At 37.9% G+C, this 22,007-nt stretch overlaps 1 protein-coding gene across 4 annotated transcripts in view; it reads left to right on the top strand.

Annotated features, from left to right (window-relative positions):
• Nucleotides 1–20,813, top strand: part of SEPTIN7 (septin 7) — a 79,994-nt gene extending 59,181 nt beyond the window's left edge. For 2 of the 4 annotated variants that reach the window (XM_078377486.1, XM_073003785.2), the window contains 5 exons: nucleotides 1,150–1,275; nucleotides 10,368–10,388; nucleotides 13,909–14,044; nucleotides 17,603–17,742; nucleotides 19,801–20,813. In XM_078377486.1, the coding sequence (XP_078233612.1) occupies nucleotides 1,150–1,275; nucleotides 10,368–10,388; nucleotides 13,909–14,044; nucleotides 17,603–17,742; nucleotides 19,801–19,840 (463 nt within the window). In that variant the 3' untranslated portion in view covers nucleotides 19,841–20,813. The remainder of the gene's footprint in view (nucleotides 1–1,149; nucleotides 1,276–10,367; nucleotides 10,389–13,908; nucleotides 14,045–17,602; nucleotides 17,743–19,800) is intronic. The other 2 variants (XM_078377487.1, XM_073003786.2) reach the window with 1 other exon arrangement.
• Nucleotides 20,814–22,007: the final 1,194 nt, after the last annotated feature.

The raw sequence follows: 22,007 nt of genomic DNA, 5'->3' as shown, positions 1-22,007 counted from the left end.
TGTTGGAGCACTCACCACCTCTCAAGGTACAGTGGGGCCCCGCTTGACGACGATAATCCGTTCCAGGAAAATCGCTGTTAAACAAAATTGTCAAGTGAAAAAAAAAACCCTTGGAATGCATTGAAAACCGGTTAATGCATTCCATTGGGGGAAGTACCTGATTGTCCAGCGAAGATCCTCCATAGGACGGCCATTTTACAATCCCTGTGTTGTGAAAATAGGTCCAGAAAACAGCGGGGAGCCCTTTTGCGAACTGCCGATCAGCTGTTTTTAATCGTTGTCCAGCGAAAAACGGTTCCCGAAGCAGGGACCGAAATGACGTAAAGTGAAAAAACCCCATAGAGGCATTGTTTTGCGATCACTAAAGCGATTGGAAAAAAGTCATTGTAAAGCGATTTCGTCACCTAACGGGATTGTCGTCAAGCGGAGCACCACTGTATTTGGTTCCATTGTCGTACTGCTGTAACAAGAAATTTTTCTTGATAGTCAGACTAAATCTGGCTTCCTGTAGCTTGAGCCCATTGCACTCTGGGATGATCAAGAACAGATCCTGCCCCTCCTCCTTTCAAGTGTTTGAAAAGTTTTGTCTTCCTTCAGTCATCTAACAATATTCACACAAGCTGACTCAATGATGAGTTTCTTTAAAATGGTTGGACTATATTAGGAGACTAGAGATGGATATTTGCTAGTAGTCCTATTGAATATAGCAAAGTTATCGTACAGTTTGTGAATGGCACAGTGGTTAAACCACTGTACTGCAGCCAAAACTGTGCTCACAACCTGGGCTTCAATCCCAGGTAGCGGCTCAAGGTTGACTCAACCTTCTATCCTTCCGAGGTCGGTAAAATGAGTACCCAGCTCACGGGGGGGGGGGCAATGTGTAGCCTGCATAACTAACTTGTAAACCACCCAGAGAGTGCTTGAAGCACTGTGGGGCGGTATATAAGCAGCACGCTTTGCTTTGCTTTAAAAACCTTTATAACTAAATTATAAAATTGCTCCAGAGAAATTGGAGGGCAGATTTGAGATTGTAAAACATTTGTATTTTAAAGCACTGTGTCAAGACACTTATTTAATTTTACTGTTATAGTGATTTGATATTGTTGAAGAAAGGAGCACTAATGACAGGTTCTTCCTCTTCTTAAATAGAACTCATATGCAAGACCTGAAGGATGTCACTAATAATGTTCATTATGAGAACTACAGAAGCAGGAAGTTGGCAGCTGTTACATACAATGGAGTTGACAACAACAAAAACAAAGGACAGTTAACAAAGTAAGTGATTGCTTAAATGGCACTTTTCTGTCATGGAAAATTTCTTTTTATTTATACACATAAGATGTATACAGTGGTGCCTCACTTGACGAGGATAATTCGTTCCGTTGAAATCGCTGTTAAGCGAAATCTTCATCAAGCGAAATGAAAAAGCCCATTGAAATGCATTGGAAACCGGTTCAATGCGTTCCAATGTGCTAAATACCTCAGCATCCAGCAAAGATCCTCCATGGGGCAGCCATTTTCGCCTGTAAAGCGAGGAATCCGTCCTAAAGCACAGCGGGGAGTCATTTTGAACCGATCATCGTCAAGCGAAATTTCCCTATCTAAACATCGTTTTGCGGTTGCAAAAACTTCATTGTAAAGCGGATTCATTGTTTAACGAGGTAATGTTAAGCGAGGCACCACTGTATATGTATATCATCTAGTCAAATTTTTAAATGGTAGAGCAAAGTTGTGATCTCAACAGTTTACGTTGTCTGAGCAGTTGAAGAAAAATGCCACTGAAGATCTGTTTTGAGCAAAACGTAAGAGGAGAGGACTATACCTGATATGCTCATCATTTCCCATGACTTTAAAGCTTTAGAGTTCGGACTAAGGGCTTTGGATCTTTTTGTATCGTGGTTAGTTTTAGCTTCTAACCCTCTTTTGTGGGTTCAGCAATTCTAGTCATGTAATGAGCAGTACACATCCAGAATGTTATTCACATGCTGATTTTATTAGGCCACTCTGAGGTTTTTTGTATATTTCTGAATACAGTGGTGCCTCGCTTAGCGATTGCTTCGTTTAACAATGTAATCGCTTAACGATTAGTTTTCTGGAGCGATCTTGCGCTCCGTTTAACGATGTTTCCTATGGACGATTTTCGCATAGTGATGTTTGGGACCTTGCTTCGCATAGCAATGACAGTTTGGATCCCCCTGTTTCGCTTAACGATGGTTTTGACAGCCTCGTGTTGGCTGTTTTTTAAATGTTTAAAAATGTTTTTAAAAGGTTTAGAATGCATGAAATCATAAGTGCACTTAATAAACCCTTTGTTAAACTAATTTGACTTTGTTCTGACTTTTTGAATTTGTTGTAATTTCCCCCCCATTGAAATGCATTGAATACAGTGGTGCCTCGCTTAACGGGTGCCCCGTTTAATGACGAATCCGCATAGCAATGTGAATTTTGTGATCGCCAAAGCGATCGCATTGCGATGTTCCCTATAGGGGGAAATCGCTTTGCGATGATGGCTCCCCCCCCATCATCGCAAACACCCCATTTTTGCACAGCTGATCGGCGGGGCCAGCGATCTTAGCAAAGGCCCCCCATCAGCTGCGCGAAAATGGGGCGTTTGCGATGGGGGGGGAAGCGATCATCCCAGAAAAGAGCCGGGAGCCATCTTCTCCGATCCAGCCCCTCCCCCTCCCCGCCTTACAGCTGATCCGTGCTGCTCTTAGAAGCTTCCCCAGCAGGTAAATAGGCAGTGGAAATGCATTGGGGAAGCCTCTGAAAACGGCGCTTTGCCGGGGTGGGGGTGGGTGGGGGGTGGGGGTGGCAGGGGCAGGCCCACCACCTCCCCCGCCCCCCAGCGCCCCCGTTTCGTTTAGCGATGTTTTCCCATAGCAATGTGTTTTTTGCACCAATTAAAATTGCTAAGCGAGGCACCACTGTACCTATAGTGTTGCATGTAACACTATGGAGTTCTGCTACCAGTTGATTTCCAATCACAGTGCCATCCACAGTGTTCTTCCAACTTGTTTCTGTTACTTTTCAATATATGCTCAGAATCCATGTATATTTGCTGCCTTTCTCACCAATGAGTTGTTCTAATAGTGGATAAGGAAATACATATTTTATATACAGAAGATTTCGAGCTTGTGTTGTATGGATTGATTTTTGTGCTTTTATATTAGTCTATGAAAGCCTTGTTAATATGGGCCCACCCCAAAATACATTTTAACCTACAGAGAGAGAGAGAGAGAGAGAGAGAGGTACTGGTGAAGGATGAATGAGCATTCTCTCTACTTTGCAAATCCCTCTTAACCAAATGTCTCCTTATACCCATGCCATAGGAAAAAGAGGGAAATACGTTAGACTAGGCTATATTAAACATTTACTATAAAGGTGAAGCTCCCTATCTTCCTGTGGATATGTCAAAGGAAAAGACAATGTATAAACCTGAGGCTTGTCCCTAAATCATTGTATTCTTACAGAAAATCATACTTTTTCTAAGTTTAAGGAGATTGTGTTCTTTGCTTATATTTCTGTTGAATTTTATAGATCATTGCTCTTGGATGTAAATATCTCTACTTGGAAAGCAAGCAATAACTCATACGGACTTCTTCAAAGAAAGGGAATGTTTGCTTAGTGTGGCTGGGGAATTGTCCACATTTATTATAGCTCTTGTAGTAATTGATGAGCTATTTCTTAGGAGCTTGCAGCTGACACATCTTTTGGAACCAGGGACAGTAATCCAAGGGTTGTGTGAAGCATCTCAAAGCATAATCTACAGAAGTGATTTCCCAAAACACTAAATATCATTTCAGCAGCTTTTCATCAACCCTTTTGTCCAAATTCATTATCACTACATAGATTAACACGTATTCATTTTCCTGCTGCTCATTCTTAAGTAGCAAATGACGGGTTTAGGAGTTTCCACTGCACCTGCTGATAGTACTGAGAATACAGACAATTTAGTTGAAATTGCAACATCTGAACACAATGACTTGCAGCCTAAGCATGTGAGAAATTACAGCTGTTCCGTATTCCGCCCTGTGTAGACTTGCATTGGATGTTAGCTGTTAACTGCAAGACTAACTGGGAATTTCTGTCTTAAATCATAGTCATGCTTAACAGATGCATTCTGCACTTCTAGCATCCTCAATAGCATGTGAAAATCATAAATGCCAGTCTTTGGATTTTCTTACAGCATCTGAATATGTTCAATTCTAATTGAGAAATGGTTGAAATGTTGCCAAATAACTGTATCAGAATCTTTTACCATGAGGATTCCATATCCTAAATCAATGTATGGAGTTTTTCCAATAGTAACTAAACATGATGGTCAATAGGTTGGATTTCCTGATAATAAATGGAAATAACTAGTGCCAAGATTATAGTTTTTTGTAATGATTGTATGTAATTGTATGTAATGGTTTAATATTATTTTTCCATAGCATAACATTATTTTGCTATTACTGTGCATCTTTATAATCTCCTTTACATTGTCTTGTTAATAATCTGGGATGAAGTGTTTATTTGTCTTACCGGCGAAAGTACCCACATTTCCATATTTGAAAAAAGTGGCCTTTTTGATACAAGACTTAAAAGATAGAGTTGTAAAAACCTCAGTTTCACTTGCATCTTGTCCTGGCTGTCTTCCTTTTGGTGTTTTAGTCCAATTCTTTGAATAGCTTTTCTGGTGGCAGTTATAAAAATGACCTTCCTTGTAGTTCCTGGTGAAGATAATCAATTGTGATTAAGAACATTTAAACATTTAAAAGAAGTATTTGATTCTGTTGTTTAAGTTCATTTACTGTTTTGGTTTTCATGGGATTTGCGTTAGTGTTTTGTGCACTTCTTGTTAATGAGCTTAATTTGTGCACTGTGTTCATGCTTTTCCACAGTGAGCAGTTAGTGCCCTTTTGGGATTGCAAAAATGGGGCAAAAACCTTTTGAGTATAAAAGTACATATTCTTGAGAGGGAGAAAACCAACACCTTTGCAAAGTAATATTGTGTGCTTTTTAAAATAGTTAAAAAGAGATTCAGAACAAAATTGGTGTCACTGAGCTAGAAGCCAGTCATTTGTCTGTTGGTAGCAAAAGTAATGATGCAGTATATAACACCCAGGTGTCACAGTGAATATAAATGTATCTGTTTCTGCTGTAAATCAATCATTTTGATATTTGGTACACTGCTAGAAATCACAATCAACTTTTACATTTTTTTAGCCATCTAATGAGGGGAAAACGCAATCTCTTACAGCTTCAGGCTATCTGACTTGAAGTTGGATTCACTTATTTTAACAGAAGTCATATTATACGTAAATAATACAAAGTATAATTTGCTTTATTGAGACATCATAGATGAGATGCTGTGATACATTACTGGCGCATGTTTTATCTCATAATGTAGGGAACACCATTTAAAATTTACGTAGTATACTGAAGTAAAGAACAGATTTAAGGAACTAGATTTGATGGACAGAGTGCCAGAAGAACTATGGATGGAGGCTCAAAACATTGTACAGGAGGCAGCAACAAAAACCATCCCAAAGAAAAGGAAATGCAAGAAAGCAAAGTGGCTGTCCAACGAGGCCTTAGAAATAGCAGAGCAGAGAAGGGAAACAAGATGCAAGGGAGATAGGGAGAGTTACAGAAAACTGAATGCAGACTTCCAAAGAATAGCAAGGAGAGACAAGAGGGCCTTCTTAAATGAACAATGCAAAGAAATAGAGGAAAATAACAGAATAGGAAGAACCAGAGATCTGTTCAGGAAAATTGGAAATATTAAAGGAACATTTTGTGCAAAGATGGACATGATAAAGGACAAAAATGGGAGGGACCTCACAGAAGCAGAAGACTTCAAGAAAAGGTGGCAAGAATATACAGAGGAGTTATACCAGAAAGATCTGGATGTCCCAGACAACCCAGATATTGTGGTTGCTGACCTTGAGCCAGACATCCTGGAGAGTGAAGTCAAGTGGGCCTTAGAAAGGATGACTAACAACAAAGCCAATGGAGGTGATGGCATTCCAGGTGAACTATTTTAAATCTTAAAAGATGACGTTGTTAAGGTGCTACACTCAATATGCCAGCAAGTTTGGAAAACTCAGCAGTGGCTAGAGGATTGGAAAAGATCAGTCTACATCCCTATCCCAAAGAAGGGCAGTGCCAAAGAATGCAGCAATTATCATACAATTGCACTCATTTCACACGCTAGCAAGGTTATGTTCAAAATCCTCCAAGTTAGGCTTCAGCAGTATGTGGACCGAGAACTCCCAGAAGTATAAGCTAGATTTCGAAGGGACAGAGGAACTCAAGACCAAATTGCTAACATGTGGTGGATCATGGAGAAAGCCAAAGAGTTCCAGAAAAACATCTACTTCTGCTTCATTGACTATGCAAAAGCCTTTGATTGTGTGGACCACAGCAAACTATGGCAAGTCCTTAAAGAAATGGGAGTGCATGACCACCTTATCTATCTTCTGAGAAATCTATACGTGGGACAGGAAGCAACAGTTAAAACTGGATATGGAACAACTGATTGGTTCAAAATTGGGAAAGGAGTACGACAAGGCTGTATATTGTATCCCTGCTTATTTAACTTATATGCAGAATACATAGTGCAAAAGGCTGGACTGGAGGAATCCCAAGCCAGAATTAAGACTGCCGGAAGAAATATCAACAACCTCCGATATGCAGATGATACCACTCTGATGGCAGAAAGTGAGGAGGAATTAAAGAACCTCTTAATAAGGGTGAAAAAGGAGAGCGCAAAAAATGGTCTGAAGCTCAACATAAAAAAAAAAAACTAAGATCGTGGCCACTGGCCCCATCACCTCCAGAAAAATTGAAGGGGAAGATATGGAGGCAATTACAGATTTTACTTTCTTGGTCTCCATGATCACCGCAGATGGTGACAGCAGCCATGAAATTAAAATACGCTTGCTTCTTGTGAGGAAAGCGATGACAAACCTAGACAGCATCTTAAAAAGCAGAGATACCACCTTGCCAACAAAGGTTCGCATAGTCAAAGCTATGGTTTTTCCAGTAGCGATGTATGGAAGTGAGAGCTGGACCCTAAAGAAGGCTGACCACCGAAGAATTGATTCTTTTGAATTGTGGTGCTGGAGGAGACTGTTGAAAGTCCCCTGGACTGCAAAGAGAACAAACCAATCCATTCTGAGGGAAATCAACCCTGAGTGCTCACTGGAAGGACAGATCCTGAAGCTGAGGCTCCAATACTTGGCCATCTCATGAAAAAAGAAAAGACTCCTTGGAAAAGACCTTGATGTTAGGAAAATGTGAGGGCAAGAGGAGAAGGGGATGACAGAGGATGAGGTGGTTGGACAGCGTCATCGAAGCTACCAACATGAATTTGACCCAACTCTGGGTGGCAGTGGAAGACAGGAGGCCCTGGCGTGCTGTGTTCCATGGGGTCACGAAGAGTCAGACGCGACTTAATGACTAAACAACAACAAAAGTATACAGAAAATGTGCCTGGGTTTGCATTAGGAAATTGTTATCTAGTTTATAGAACATGTATTGTCAATGGATAGGTGATGGAAGATAAAATAATTTACTTTTTTTATATTTCACTTTCTTGCACAGCTCAAGAAACAATACCTTATTCCGTGTGTGTGTATGTTGAACAAATCCAATGACATTCTGTCAGCTCCTTCTGATGGGTGAACTAAAAATATCTGATGTTAGGTCACAACTTACAAAGGTGCAACTGGGCACTTTTCAGCATGAAGAAGACACACAGAAATGACATGGAGGTAAAGGGGTTGCTCTACCTCCTGCTATTTTAATACTCCCAGTTCCATCATTTGGCAGTGGGGGGAAGTCCCACCAAATTATAGGACTAGGAATTCTTTTTTCCTTCCTGTAAGTCATATTCCTAGTGCTGCCTGTGCTTGCAGAGCCCCGCAGCAGCAGCTGTCTCCATGGTCAAGCAGAGAAGCTTTGCAAATGCAGAATACACCACCCATAGAATGTAAGAGGAAGAAATATGCACACACATACATGCACACAGGAATGTTTTGATCACCTCATAAAATTAAGGCAAGACTGACTGCTATTCTTAACAATTTTAGAAATAATTATTTATTTAAAATAATGATTTTAGGAAAAAATATTTTCCTAAGCACTTCTGTAAACCACCACCAATCCTGGAGTGGTTGGAAAAGAAAAATTAAAAATGTCAACAGTAATAGTGTGAGAAAGAGAGGGTAACTACCTTCCCGCTTATCTTCATTTTCACCTGGTTATGTTAGCTTTCAGTTCACCTACCTTTGCTCCATAGCCTACCAGTCACTACAGACACCATCAGCTTCTCATCTCCAGTTGTGTCCATCACTGTCTCAGTGCAGATTCCACTGTCTCCTTTCTTTGGTCTTCCCTGTCTGACTTACTAGCTTTTCTTTCTGCTCTCTTTACTGGTTTCCATTCTCCACTCATTCTAGTTGTTTCTTCAGCATCCATAGAACACAACACAAACCAGTTCTTGCATCATAGGATATTGCCCCTTCTCTAATTAATGAGTTCATACCCTGTAATTGTAAAAAATAGAATTAATTAATCCCAAAAGGAATGATGTTCTCTCCCATTTGTTGTAGTTGTGATATGAAATAGTTGTACCTTGTTCATGTAATATTTCCTTTTCCTAAGTAAATCATTTGAACATTATAACAGACTTGTAATGAGTTAGTTCCTAACTGTCCTCAGGTATCAGATGTTGAAATGTGAATGTATTCCAAAAGTCTATAATCTAGGTAGGTACCCCTACATTTTCTATGTTTGATTCTCTTCTGGATCTAAGCATTTAAAAATGTATTTACACCTTGTGGACATAAAAATAATAATCTATGATTCTGCTGAAATAACTACTGTTCTGCACCCACTCATCAGTATTGTGAAATCAACATAACAAAGATAAAAGTTCAACAAAACGTATAAACTCTACTATCATTAGTATTTTCTCCCCTGACACTACTTTAGGAACTGTCAGGAACATGATTCTCTGACTATATCTGGTTTTATTGTTGCTGTAGCTTTACTTGGCTTTCAGCTATGAACATTTCACATTCAAATGATGCTGGCAAACTATTCGATTGTTGTGTTCTAAGACCCAGTAGCATGTGCTCTGATGCATACCATAGAGCAATATTTCCCAACCATGGGTAACCCAGGGGTTCTTGGACTGCAACTTCCAGAACCCTTGTCTGGTGGTGAAGGCTTCTGGGAATTGCAGCCAAAGAGCACCTGGGTTATCCAAAGTTGGGAATTACTGCCTTAAGGAATGGGAGCTGTCTCCTAAAGTAGTTGGTACGGGAGAGCCTTGTATGTTAAACATTGCACTGTTGAAATCTAGAGGTCAGCATCATAGATGCTGTAAGCCCTCCTGGTCTATGGGACATTATGGAATATAAGTTTCAAAATGATGTACTTCTGCTTTTTTTAAAGTCAGTTCTGTGCTAATGGAATGATTCTGATGTAAAGGTTAGAATTCCACTAAACATGTCAACCCTTTGTGCCACTTGCATCTAGCATAACAGCGGTACAATACCTAGTTGTGTTGTAAATATGCAGCGGAACTTATCTGCATCATTCCCATTCTGCTTGTGGAACTGTGAGCCATATGTGGGCAGGCATTATTTAGTGGACTTCTGTGTCCTAAGTATGATTTCTTGGATTTTTCATTTGTAGTAGTAAAGGAAGGCATACAAGATAAGAAATGGGGCCTAGAAAGCTTCTAAATTGATCTGGTTATCGTAGTCTTGGGGGAAATCCTAGATCCTCTTTCAGTTCAGAAACTTTCAAAGTATTTTCAGACTTTGAAGTAATTTGTGAAATAGTTTTAAAAAGCTGGAAGAATCTGTATAAAGCAGGAAGGTGTGATGAGTTAATACTTGCCATGTTATAATATTTTTCCAAAAAAAGCCTTTTGAGACCTCCTAGCCAGTTAAATGGAGTTTCTGCAATATTATATATTTCATTCTAAATTTCAATTTTAATGTATGCCATAGTAGTTATAGAACTAATGTTGTTGTGAGAGGGTAAACTAATGTCACTAAAATATCAAAATATATTTTAAGCAAGTATGCTTTCTTTGCTTACCAATACTGGTGAACTATTCTCAGAAGACTGGCACACTAAGTCTGCATCAATTGAGTGTACTTCACTAACAGAATATTGAAAAACAAAGCTTAACTAGATTTAACTAATTAACCATCTGTCACTTTACAGTGAAAATCTTGCTTCTGGGGAGCATATAAATAAAAATAGCTACAATTCCTTACTGAATTTCCTTTAAAATTATTGCCTTTTATTTTTGACATTTAATTTAAGCATGCTAAGCTTCTGTATTTTTTGTTTTTTAGATTTGACACAGTTGAAGGCATGTAAGTGGTCATTTAAATTTTTCAAGACTTAAGACAAAAGGCTTTAAACAAATAAGGCTTTGGATGTGAAGTGTAATTTTCACAAACTTTATTTTCAGCTCTTACATTTATTTTGCTTTAATAGGTTCTATTCTTAAACTTCCTAACTTTAAGTTAAATATTTTTAGTGACAAATATTTTGTGAGTCTTTATTCACAAAGAGAGTAAAAGATCAAAATCCACTTTTTGCAGCTTTCTAGTGCTTACAGGTGAAATGTGTATGGAATGCTCTTCAAATTTCATGTTTCACCTCTAGTGTTGTAGTTGGTTACAAGAATAAAGCGCTAGAAATATCTAGTCACAGTATTAGTCAAAAAGAAGTAGAGATACCTTGTACAGTAAATAGCTTGCAGAGATTTTTTTTCTGTTTGCATTTGTGTTCAAGAGAAAACAGCCAACCCGATCTGATCTGAGTGTCAACTTGGTGCACACACCCTATCCCTCGCCATTTGGACAAGGGAGTTATGTGAATTAGGAGGTTTTACATTTTGTTTGAACATGGCATCATCTTGGCTGTCTAGATTTAAACATCCTTCTATACGCTGGGCACAAACTGGGGTATTTGAATATGAAAAACACAACATTCAAAAATAGCACAGGCTTATTCATTTGTAAATTTCTTTTCCAATAACTAAGATCTGGAGACTCTCACCAGAGTTCTCTCAAGAGGGTAACACACAAATAAGCCTTTCAAATCTGAGTACCACTCACTTTAATAAACATTCCAGAATTATTATTTCTAAATATCAATTTCCAAATTCCCCCTTGAAAGGTCTGTTTTGAAGAAATCTAGACAGTGACGAAATCTGACTTCACTTTTTTTTTTGAAGTAGTGAAAGATGCTGTAGATTCTGTCTTTGTTTCCATTTTAAAGGGCTTTATCTGAAGAAACATGTAAACATGCAAGCTTACAATACTGAGTTAAAATTTACCGTATTTTACTGAAATATTTGTCAGGTTCTACTGATGGTGACAGATGTATTAATAAGAAGCCATGTATTAGGCTCTTTCTTTATTAAAATAAACAAAATATAGTCTCAATGAAAATAAACAATAGTATAGAGTGTTTCTCATTATATATGGAATTTTGGCAATAGGACCTATTTTAATTGGCATTTTGATTTTTGTAGCCTTTTATTCATTAGGAAAAATTACAGACTCATTCAATTAAATATTAGTTTGACATAACTACTATCGTTATAGCAGAACCTCAGGCTTATGAGGTACAGTTCTTTCTTCCATCCTCTCTAAACTACTCTGAACTCATTTGCTGTTTCTTTCTAGCCCTCTGGAGTCAGTTCCTCATACAATGATCTGAAATGACCAGACAAAAATGTTAAGGTCTTTCCCAGTGGAATGGCTTATTGAGTCTTATATAAAGTTGTTCTGCACTTTCTAGGTTTTTTTAATTTTGTATTTTTGACAAGGGCCATGGGAACTGTTTTTTTTTGGTTTTTGTTTTTTTTTTTTTTTGTATCAAAATTGATGAATTGTTGAGAAACGGATGTTTCCTACCAATATATACAATGTAACTGAGGGTACTTTCTCAGCGTGGTTGAGGAAATGTCAAAGGCATCCTCTGGCTGCTTAATGTGATGACATTAGTGATGGGGTAAATTCTACCCCACATGACTGAGACATTGTGAAAATGGTTAATTGAAATCATACGGCCTATGGTTCTACTGTAATTACAATTTTGAAGTGTAAATATTTAAGAAATATCAGTATCTGTTTATTGTAATACTGGTTGGTAAGTGAAGGTTGGATTTCATTTGATTGATGTTACTTGTTCACATATTTTTCGTGTTTTGTATTTGCATGAACATCCAGGCAAGTTATGATATTTATACGTATTCAATGCACTTGTATTACTGGGCACATATCCTTGTTTTCCTTTTCTCAAATAATAATATGGATGTGATGAGATTATAGCATGTTTAGGTTGTAACCTAGAGTAGATTCTGGTGTTTGAATCTATGTATGATTTGGATGCGTTAGCTAGAGAAAAAATTAAGTATTTGCACTCAGTATAATGGCTCAGATGAATACCACAGCTCTGTCTATTTAAGTATACAATTAGGGTTAACTCGCAGAATCCTAATACTGCACTGAGACAGTTGAAAACTTTTAAAGTATTTTGTAATGTGATTCGTTTGGTAGAAGCTTGCACCCATAGGACTGACTGGTTGGTTCAAATCAAAAATTAATTCATTTGCTCCTATTAATACATCTTATTTTCGATTGTCCTCGTGCATCCCTTGGGCTGCTGCTGCCCATTGTAGCCACAACTGGGAGATTTCCCCAGCTTGAACCTGGGCTTTATACCTAACAAAATGCATTGTGTCTTCTTCCCAGCCTGATCCCCATTTCATAACCTTCTCCTTCCTCCCAGTTTCTTTCCTCAAGAAATATACCATTTTAGTCCTCTGCCTAGTGTACCTACTTTTCCTTCAGATATCTCTTCCTGAGGCTTCTCCTGTCTAGCCTCCTTTGTATCTTCCCTTTGATCTTCAACTATGTTTTCTCACCATCTGTAAATCACGGACCTCTTTTGAGGATGTAACCTGCCACTGCTATGAAGCTTTGATCCCTGCCAGATTGAAGCTTTCCTTTTTCTTACAGACTCTGAATGTAAGTTACTTTGTTTCATTAGTTCCACACTATTCCAGGCCATCACATCAGTTCAGTCAATAAGTGCAAGAGATTCAGCACAGTAAACCAAACACAATGTAGAAATGAAAGTGTGTAGATTAATAGAATAACATTATTATACCCTGTTTTCCTGAAAATAAGATAGGGTCTAATATTATTTTTTTGATCCAAAAATGCATTAGGGCTTATTTTCAGGGGATGTTTTATTTTCTTCATGTACAACAATCTACATTTATACAAATACAGTCATGTCATCTTTTTCTGGTTGCTGCACAATGGTGGAGGGCGGGGTTTCACTTAACTAGGGCTTATTTTTGGGGGTAGGGCCTATATTATGAGCACCCTGAAAAATCCTACTAGGGCTTATTTTCAGGTTAGGTCTTATTTTTGGGAAAACAGGGTAGTAGTAGAAATGTAGGTTATTGTATCCCAAACAACCTTCACTGAAAAAAAAATGTACTATGTAACACTTGGATGAGTAAGTTCATAATATGTCAGAATTTGTCAGATATGCACCAGACAGATCTGTGGTATTAAAAGCTTGCTATGTCAGTGCGGTGTTTCTCTCCTTCACAGTGTTCCTTTCCCTGGAATTTGTGCCACTGTAAATGGTACATCAACCTTCCCCTGTGGTTTTATCCTCTTTGTGGATGTACAAAAGCAATAATAGGATAAGGGATTTTGAACAACATCATTAATTTGTTAGGCACCTGCTACCTGAGGGTTATTTCACTTGCTTGCTTCCTTCTTGTTTTTGTCTGCTGACTTTTTACTAATACTGTATTTACAAAAGAAAGTGGAATAATCAACCATTATTGGTTTATGGCAGGAGCCCTCTGGCACAAATGGAAGAAGAACGGAGAGAGCATGTGGCAAAGATGAAAAAAATGGAGATGGAAATGGAGCAAGTCTTTGAAATGAAGGTCAAAGAAAAAGTTCAGAAATTGAAGGACTCCGAAGCTGAGGTACAGATAAATATATTTATACTAATTTTGACATCTGAACAAAAAAAAAGATTGTAAATGTGAATATTTGTACTGTGGAAGATTGTCCATGAGTGCTTTGAAACTGTCACTCATTAAATAACTACCTGCAAAATGTATTTCCAGTGCAATCAGATTTTGTTATAAGAGGTTGGTGGCATGTACCAAGATCCAGGTCTAAAGAGCCTGTGTCCTGAGCACACTCCTGTACTGCAGTGAGTCCTGGACCCTTTGTGCATGGCAGGAGAGGAAGCTGAATACATTCCATATGCGTTATCTTCGACGGATTTTTGGTATCACCTGGCAGGACAAAGTTCCAAATAGTGTAGTCCTAGAACGAGCTAGAATTTTTAGCATGTATACATTACTGAAACAGTGAAATCTACATTGGCTTGGGCATGTCGTGAGAATGGCTGATGGTCAGATTCCAAAAGATTTCCTGTATGGAGAATTAGTGCAGGGAAATCGCCCCAGAGGGAGACCACAGCTGCTATACAAGGATATCTGCAAGCAGGATCTGAAGGCCTTAGGAATGGACCTCAACAGATGGGAAACCCTGACATCTGAGCGTTCAGCCTGGAGGCAGGCGGTGTATCACGGCCTCTCCCATTTTGAAAAGACACTAGTCCAGGAGGCCGAGGCAAAGAGGCAGTCCCAAAATCAGGGAGCTGGACAGGGGACAGATTGTACAATTTGTCTTCAGTGTGGAAGGGTTTGTCACTCTTGAATTGGCCTTCTCAGCCACACTCGACACTGTTTCAAGTCCTCCATACAGAGCATGTTACCATTGCCCTCTCGAGACTGAAGGATGCCTAATCTAATATTTATATTAGCATGCTCCATGAACCATGTTCTGAAGAGGAGAGGGCCACTTTTAAGTTTGGCAGACTGTTGGACAGGAACACTACTGAGGGATATGGCCTAAGCAGAAGTGGATGGGGCTTTTTAACTAAAGAAAACAATTTAGTTCATCTTTCATCTCCATTGTTCCCATAATAAATTAATAATTGTAGTGAATTCCACCAGTAAATCCTGTTAAACCTAATCCTATATTAATGTCTAGTTAACATCTGAATTACTAATTTATTTAAAATCCATCAATATTATTTATTTTAATTTATCATACATTCATTTTCATTGGTTGTACTGCAGCATAATTTATGAGGCAGCAGAAGCTCCCAGTTACTGGCAGCAGGAACGATAGTAATTCCAGCAGGATACAATATATTGCATTTCGTAGGTTGCTGGAAGACAGTTATTCTTTAGCATCAAAAAGCAGAGCATAGACAAGATAGTACAGACACGACACAAGGGAAACCCGCCTGATCATAAACCATCAGCAAATATTAGGACACACTACAGCCAGTTCCATTTTTAAAAATGAAATTGCAGATAATCATGAAAGAATTAATTAATCAAGTGGAATAAAAAATCTTTTAAAAGAGCAGACCACAATAGTGGTTACAGTTTGTTACCAAATATTGTACCACCAAACCACAGCTGTGTTTATTTTTCCACCCTCGGGATACAGAAATGACTTGGGAGTCACAAAGAGTCCACAGTACAGAGTTTGCTTATCCCAATTTAAATAGAATCATAGAATAGTAAGGAAGTCCAAGAAATAATCAATAAATCTCTATTCCTATGTGCTGACAATTCCCACTGAGATATGCCCAAGGACTTCTAAATGCCGACTAGTCTTTCAGTATTTCAAAACTGATCTCCTTTCAAAACCATCTTGCAAGCTGTGCTTGAAACTCAAGAAAGGTTTGCTCTCTGACTCTAAAGGCTGTTCTTTGAAAAGAATGCACCCATATTGCCTTGAGATTTGCAGAATTACTGTGAAACCTCTTGAATTGCGTTCTGGGTACAAATTAAATAAGAATGATATATTTTTGGTTAAAGCACATTCATTTCTGTACCAGTCACCTAAATTTTTTAGTTTGGTAATTTGTAGGGTCCTTAAATCAGCACTAGTAAGCAGTAGGCTTCATACTATTTATTATTTATTTATTTATTTATTTAACTTATATGCCGCCCACTCTACCCAAAGGTATCTGGGCAGCTTACAATAAGTAAAACACAATTAAAATACAATAAAAGATAAAACGATTAAAATACAATTAAAATAGATACTCTAAAATTGCCATCAGGACCCACAGTTGATGTTATTTCAGTTAAAAGCCTTCTGGAACAGGAAGGTTTTGACCTGGCGCCAAAATGTCATCAGTGTCGGCGCCAGAAATTTGTTTCACAATTTCATAAATCTAATGTATCAGATTTATGCTTCCTGAACTAAAACACAATTTTATATGTACATGTACATATTTTGGAATTCTGTGGTGCTTTTCTACGAGAAAATGCAAGTGCCTATATTAGTGTAAAGTATACCTCTTGAGAGTCCCCTGGACTGCAAGGAGAACAAACCTATCCATTCTGAAGGAAATCAACCCTGAGTGCTCACTGGAAGGACAGATCCTGAAACTGAAGCTCCAGTACTTTGGCCATCTGATGAGAAGAGAAGACTCCTTGGAAAAGACCCTGATGTTGGGAAAGTGTGATGGCAACAGGAGAAGGGGGCAACAGAGGATGAGATGGTTGGTCAGCGTCATCGAAGCTACCAACATGAATTTGACCAAACTCCGGGAGGCAGTAGAAGACAGGAGGGTCTGGCATGCTCTGGTCCATGGGGTCATGAAGAGTTGGACACAACTAAACGACTAAAAAGCAACATTACCTCAGTGAAAAGAATGTACAGTAATTCATTATATTGGGGAAATTATCAGCAAAAAAGCATATGTGAGGCAGTGTTTTGCACAACAGTACTAGGAGCAGTATGTACAGGCTTGTAAAAAAAAAAAAAAGACTCCAAAGCCATAAGATTGGGAAAGTGGGATACCGAGAGAAATGGAAATTTACAGATGTATCTCTCCCTGTGTCTTTCAGTTGCTTTAAAGAACACAGAGGTTTTGCTATCTTCAGTTTTATTAACTGATTGACTAAGAAGTAGAGGTCAACAAGTTCTTTTTAAAAACTGTCCAATGTAATATTGAAGTTACTCTGCCTAGCATGGCTTGTCCTGAGCCCTGGCTCCATCTACAGATGTCTTCACCTTCAATTAACCACTTTTCCCTACCCTCCATCCCACTATCTAGAGTGGGACCACTTCCTATTGGTTGAGTCTAGAAAAAGAAATGTGCTTACTTCTGGTTAACATGAATGTGGGAAGTTAATTATGGTTTGTCCCGATTTCCATTGAACTCAGCGACATTTAAATGCAACCAGCTTGGTCTGCATCAACACAGTGTGTTGATTTATTACATCAAAAAATGAAAATATATCTTGTCTTTTCAGCTTCAGAAGTTACCTCAAACACTGTCAGATGAAAGGATAAGCAGATCTCTCTTGTAAGAGAAGTGTGTGCCAGTACTAAAGGGCCTGTAGTAATGCAACTGTTTTTTTTATCAGTTGCTGGCACAATGGTGAATCCTTGTCCTCATAGATGACTACTATAACATGTTCTACATTCTTATTTCCTAGCTCCAGCGACGTCATGAGCAAATGAAAAAGAACTTGGAGGCCCAGCACAAAGAACTAGAGGAAAAACGCCGCCAATTTGAGGATGAAAAGACAAACTGGGAAGCCCAGCAGCGTATTTTGGAGCAACAAAATTCTTCAAGGTAATGAGGGGTCTCACAGCAGATGTTTGTAGTATGGCCAAAATCCCATGATCATTGCGATGTTATCTGGGAATTTACTATGTCGTTATTAGGCAGAATGTTGGATTTTAGATATTTACAGAGTTTGGAGAAGTATGGCTATCAGTAATTCCCAGACTCTTACACACACACACACAGCCATGCTGGCCGAGGGATTCTCAGGGTAGTAGACAAAATAGACTTTTCAAAGCTGTGCTGTAACTGTAACACGGTCTGAAACAGATGGTGTGGTTGCATTTTAAGCAGTGAACATATTAGTGTTGTCAGAACTAGTCCTTAGAAATATTTCCACATTTAGTTTGAAAGAGATGCTATTTGGCTGTGATGGTGTTTAACTAGAGACGCCCTCTTCCTGGCTTTGGTCTCTTTCCATTTCCATTTCAGTGACATCTGCCATGTATGTATTGGATTGTCACTCCTCTTTCAAAATGTATCTTCACAAATTGCCTACCAAGGATTCAAATTCCTAACACATTTTATTGGCCAGCCATGTTCAGTCCTTATAGCTTCACTGCTGTTCAGTTTAGAATAGGGGTTATTTCATGAAGTTAGTTAAACAAAAGAATTGATATTATATTGAATAGTATAACATTGTTCGTTTAAATTTTGTACGGAAGGTTTGTCTGCTTTAAGTAGATGGTCAGTGTCATGACCAGCATTCAGAAAGCTCTGTAGAAGAACCAGGAGTAAAAAGGAAATACAATAGGTGTGTGGTAGGAAATACGATAGGGGATGTTGGTGACATTTTATCAAGAAAAGACGCTGCATAGGGTGTTCAGCTTGCATCAGATGCACTGCTTCATTACCTGTCCAAGCAAGGCACATAAATGTGTTTGAAAGTTCTAAACTAGGTACTCTTTCAGGCTTTATTTCATGAATAAAGTACAGTGGTGCTTCGTTTAACAGGCACTCTGTTTAGCAACGAAATCGCTTAGTGATGACTTTTTCAGAGCGTTTTTGTGCTTCGTTTAGCGATGGTCCCTATGGGCGATTTTCGCTTAGCGATGGTTGGGACCATGCTTCTCATAGCGATTAAATTTTAGGTCCCCTGTTTCGCTTAACGATGGTTTAAACAGCCTCATGTTTGCTGTTTTTTAAATGTTTTTCTGTTATTTATAAAGTTAAAGTTTACTGTTTAAAATGTTTGAAATCATAAAGTGCACCCTTTGTTAACCAAATTTGACTTTGTTCTGACTTCTTTAATTTGTTGTTGTATTTTTCCCCCATTGAGATGCATTGAATAGGTTTCAATGCATTTCATTTGGGGAACCGCATTTCGCTTAGCGATGTTTCCTATGGCGATTTTCACTTAAGGACAGCAATTCGTTCCTATTTGAACGGATTATCCGGTTTTCAATGCATTTCAATGGCAAACCGTGTTTCACTTAGCGATGAAATCGCTTAGCAGCAATTTTTTGGAACGAATCAACATCGCTAAGCGAGGCACCACTATTTTTCTGGCACAAAAGCAGCTGTTTTTGTGAAAACCTCAGTGTAAAACATTTGGCAACAATTTTTAAACAATATCACATTTGTTAAGTATACTTGGATGTATTGGTATTTTTGAGTTCTAGGTCTTAAAATACAAGAAATTTGTGAAATGTATGTGGGGGGTGCTCACAATTTCTTGAATATCTGATTATCTGTACATATTGTATAGATACTACCCTATTTAGATAAAATAGTATATTGTGTTGGGTTCTTTATTTTGCCTTGACAAATAACTGTCTTCTCTATGCATTTGCTCTGAAAAGTTCACACTATAAATATATTTTGCCACTATATTTCTCACATTTGGATCTGAGAACTTTGATTTGAGACACGAGATTTTTTTCCTCTTATCTCAGACTACTGAACTGCTTAGAGAGGTGCGTATTTGTTCTATAGATATTTTAAGATGACATCAGATTGTGACTGAAAAGTATAGCAGATTGCTGTATTATGTCATGCTAATTAAAAACAAAATCACACCTCTAAATACATCTGATTCAATCTTGTTTTTATTTTTATCTTTTACAGAACTTTGGAAAAAAACAAAAAGAAAGGGAAGATATTTTAAATATATTTACTGACCACCTTTTATGTTTTAGTTGCCAATATTCCAGCCTGGACATCCGTGTGTGTTGGATATGTTTGACCAATCTTGCACCAGTTGTATCCATGTCTATGGATTTAACAGCATGACAAAAATGTTAATTTTGATGGCAATTGAGATGCCTTGAATTGTTTAGAGTGTTGTGTACTTGGGAAAACAAAACGGTTCTAAGTACTCTTTTAAAAAGCAAAACAAAACCAGAAGTCATTTTTTATGCAGAATAACATTTAGTGTTGTACAATCATATTCTAGTGGTTTGATTTGTTTACAGGATATTTCAGTATACAAGGAGTTGGGAAGGTTTTCCATAAGGATACATTGCCATAATATAATATGAAGTAAGCTTCTATTATTAAAAAAATTGATTCAGTGCAGCATATATAATAATGTAATTTAGTCTAACACAGTTGACCCTATTTTTGACACTTCCATTGTTTAAAAGTACACATGGAAAGACAAATGAGTAGGCTTATGGGGCACCTAAAAGCTTTTTATAACAAACCTTTTTTTGTTTTGGATTCTTTAAATATATGCTATTCTTATTTAGTAACTACTTTAGCCAAAAGAGTTTCATTACTGCTTCATTTTTGTAATAACATATAATTTAGATATTTTTCCATATATTGGCCCTGCTAAATAGAATGTAGGTTTTTTTTTCCAATACGATAGGAACCAGTGAATAAAACTTTCCTTTAACTCCCTTTTTACATTTTATGGTAAGTAGCAGGAAAATGCATTTATAGGTCATTTCTAGAGAAATGTGGAGTTAATTACCAAGCTGTTTCTACCTGTGTGCAGTCTGTCTTCTAGAAATGAGAATCATGGCCTCTTGAGAAAAGTCACCATTTTGCATTTAGCTGTATTCATATACTGCATTTCTGTATTTTTGTTTGTATTGTAAAAAGTCACATAATAAACAATGTTGTGATGTAACATACTCCTGTCTCAATTATTTTATAACATTGGATAAGATAATTTGTGGCATTTCTCCTTTTTCCCCTCATTGTGTTCACTTTCAAGCCTTGATAACTTTTCATGTTGTTTATACACCTGGATAAACTTACAGATTCAGTCCAGATTTGGATATGGAACTGAAACAGGGCTGGAGAAAGTGGACTTACAGCTGTTCACATTTTTGATGCAGCATCAGTTTTAGATACATCATTCGCTATACCGTGTGCCATAAAGCAGGCTGACGTAATGGCTTGGGGTCCCACTAGCACAAGTATTGGCCTTGTGGAAACTGAGATCTTGTTACAAATAGCTAAATTAGTGCTTAAACAAAGAGGACTTGGATACTTCCTCTGCAAATCCTGTAGAAATAAAACTGCTTGTGCTATGTCACTGCTCAAGTGATTTAGCTGAACAAGATCCCAGTCTAGTTCTTCAAAATTACTTCAGTTGAAACTATTGGGCTGTAACTGAACTTTGTAGAAAAGATGCCACAGATATTGAAGGAGTCTAAAAACAAAGTCAGGAAAAACACAGTTGAGGGAGTTGGAAAAAGATGGATTGTGTGCTGAATTGCTAGCCATTTTCAGTTACTCGGTTTGCCTAAATGATGGCGCAAACTTGTTTTGGACTGCTGTGAAGGGTAGTGCCTGCACAAATTGGTTCAAGTTACAAGAAAAAAGATTTCAGTTCAATGTAAAGACATGTTTCCTTACAGTAGGGTCAGTTTGACAGTGGTCTGCACTTCCTTGTAAGGTAGGTGCAGGGAGAGACTGGATGGCCATCTGTCAGATCTTACCGGTAAGTTCTGGATTGTCTGCGTCAGGAAGGAGCCTTGAAGTAGTTTGCAGCTACATAGTTCTATGATTCTAGAGATCAAAAAACATAGTTCTTATAAAGAGGAAGGTTGCTTTAATTATTTCTGAATAATGTTGGTAGCACTTTGAAAACTGTGTGTGAAAAATATAAATTTTTAATAAACTTTGTGTAAGTATGTGTGATATTGGTGATATATTTTATTCAGTGTTGCGTCTACTGTTAACCCCCAAATGTTAACTTACTTCAGTTTCAAGTTAACTTACTTGTACTTCCTTTGTAAATAAACAACATCATGATCATTGGTAGAATGATTGCTCATTCACACCCACTCTAAAATCATAACCTAGCAGCAATTAAAATC

This window comes from Pogona vitticeps, chromosome 6 (genome assembly GCF_051106095.1).
Source record: "Pogona vitticeps strain Pit_001003342236 chromosome 6, PviZW2.1, whole genome shotgun sequence".
Classification (NCBI taxonomy): domain Eukaryota; kingdom Metazoa; phylum Chordata; class Lepidosauria; order Squamata; family Agamidae; genus Pogona; species Pogona vitticeps.
The sequence above is the reverse complement of the archived record's forward strand: the minus strand, read 5'-3'. Positions and strand labels throughout refer to the sequence as shown.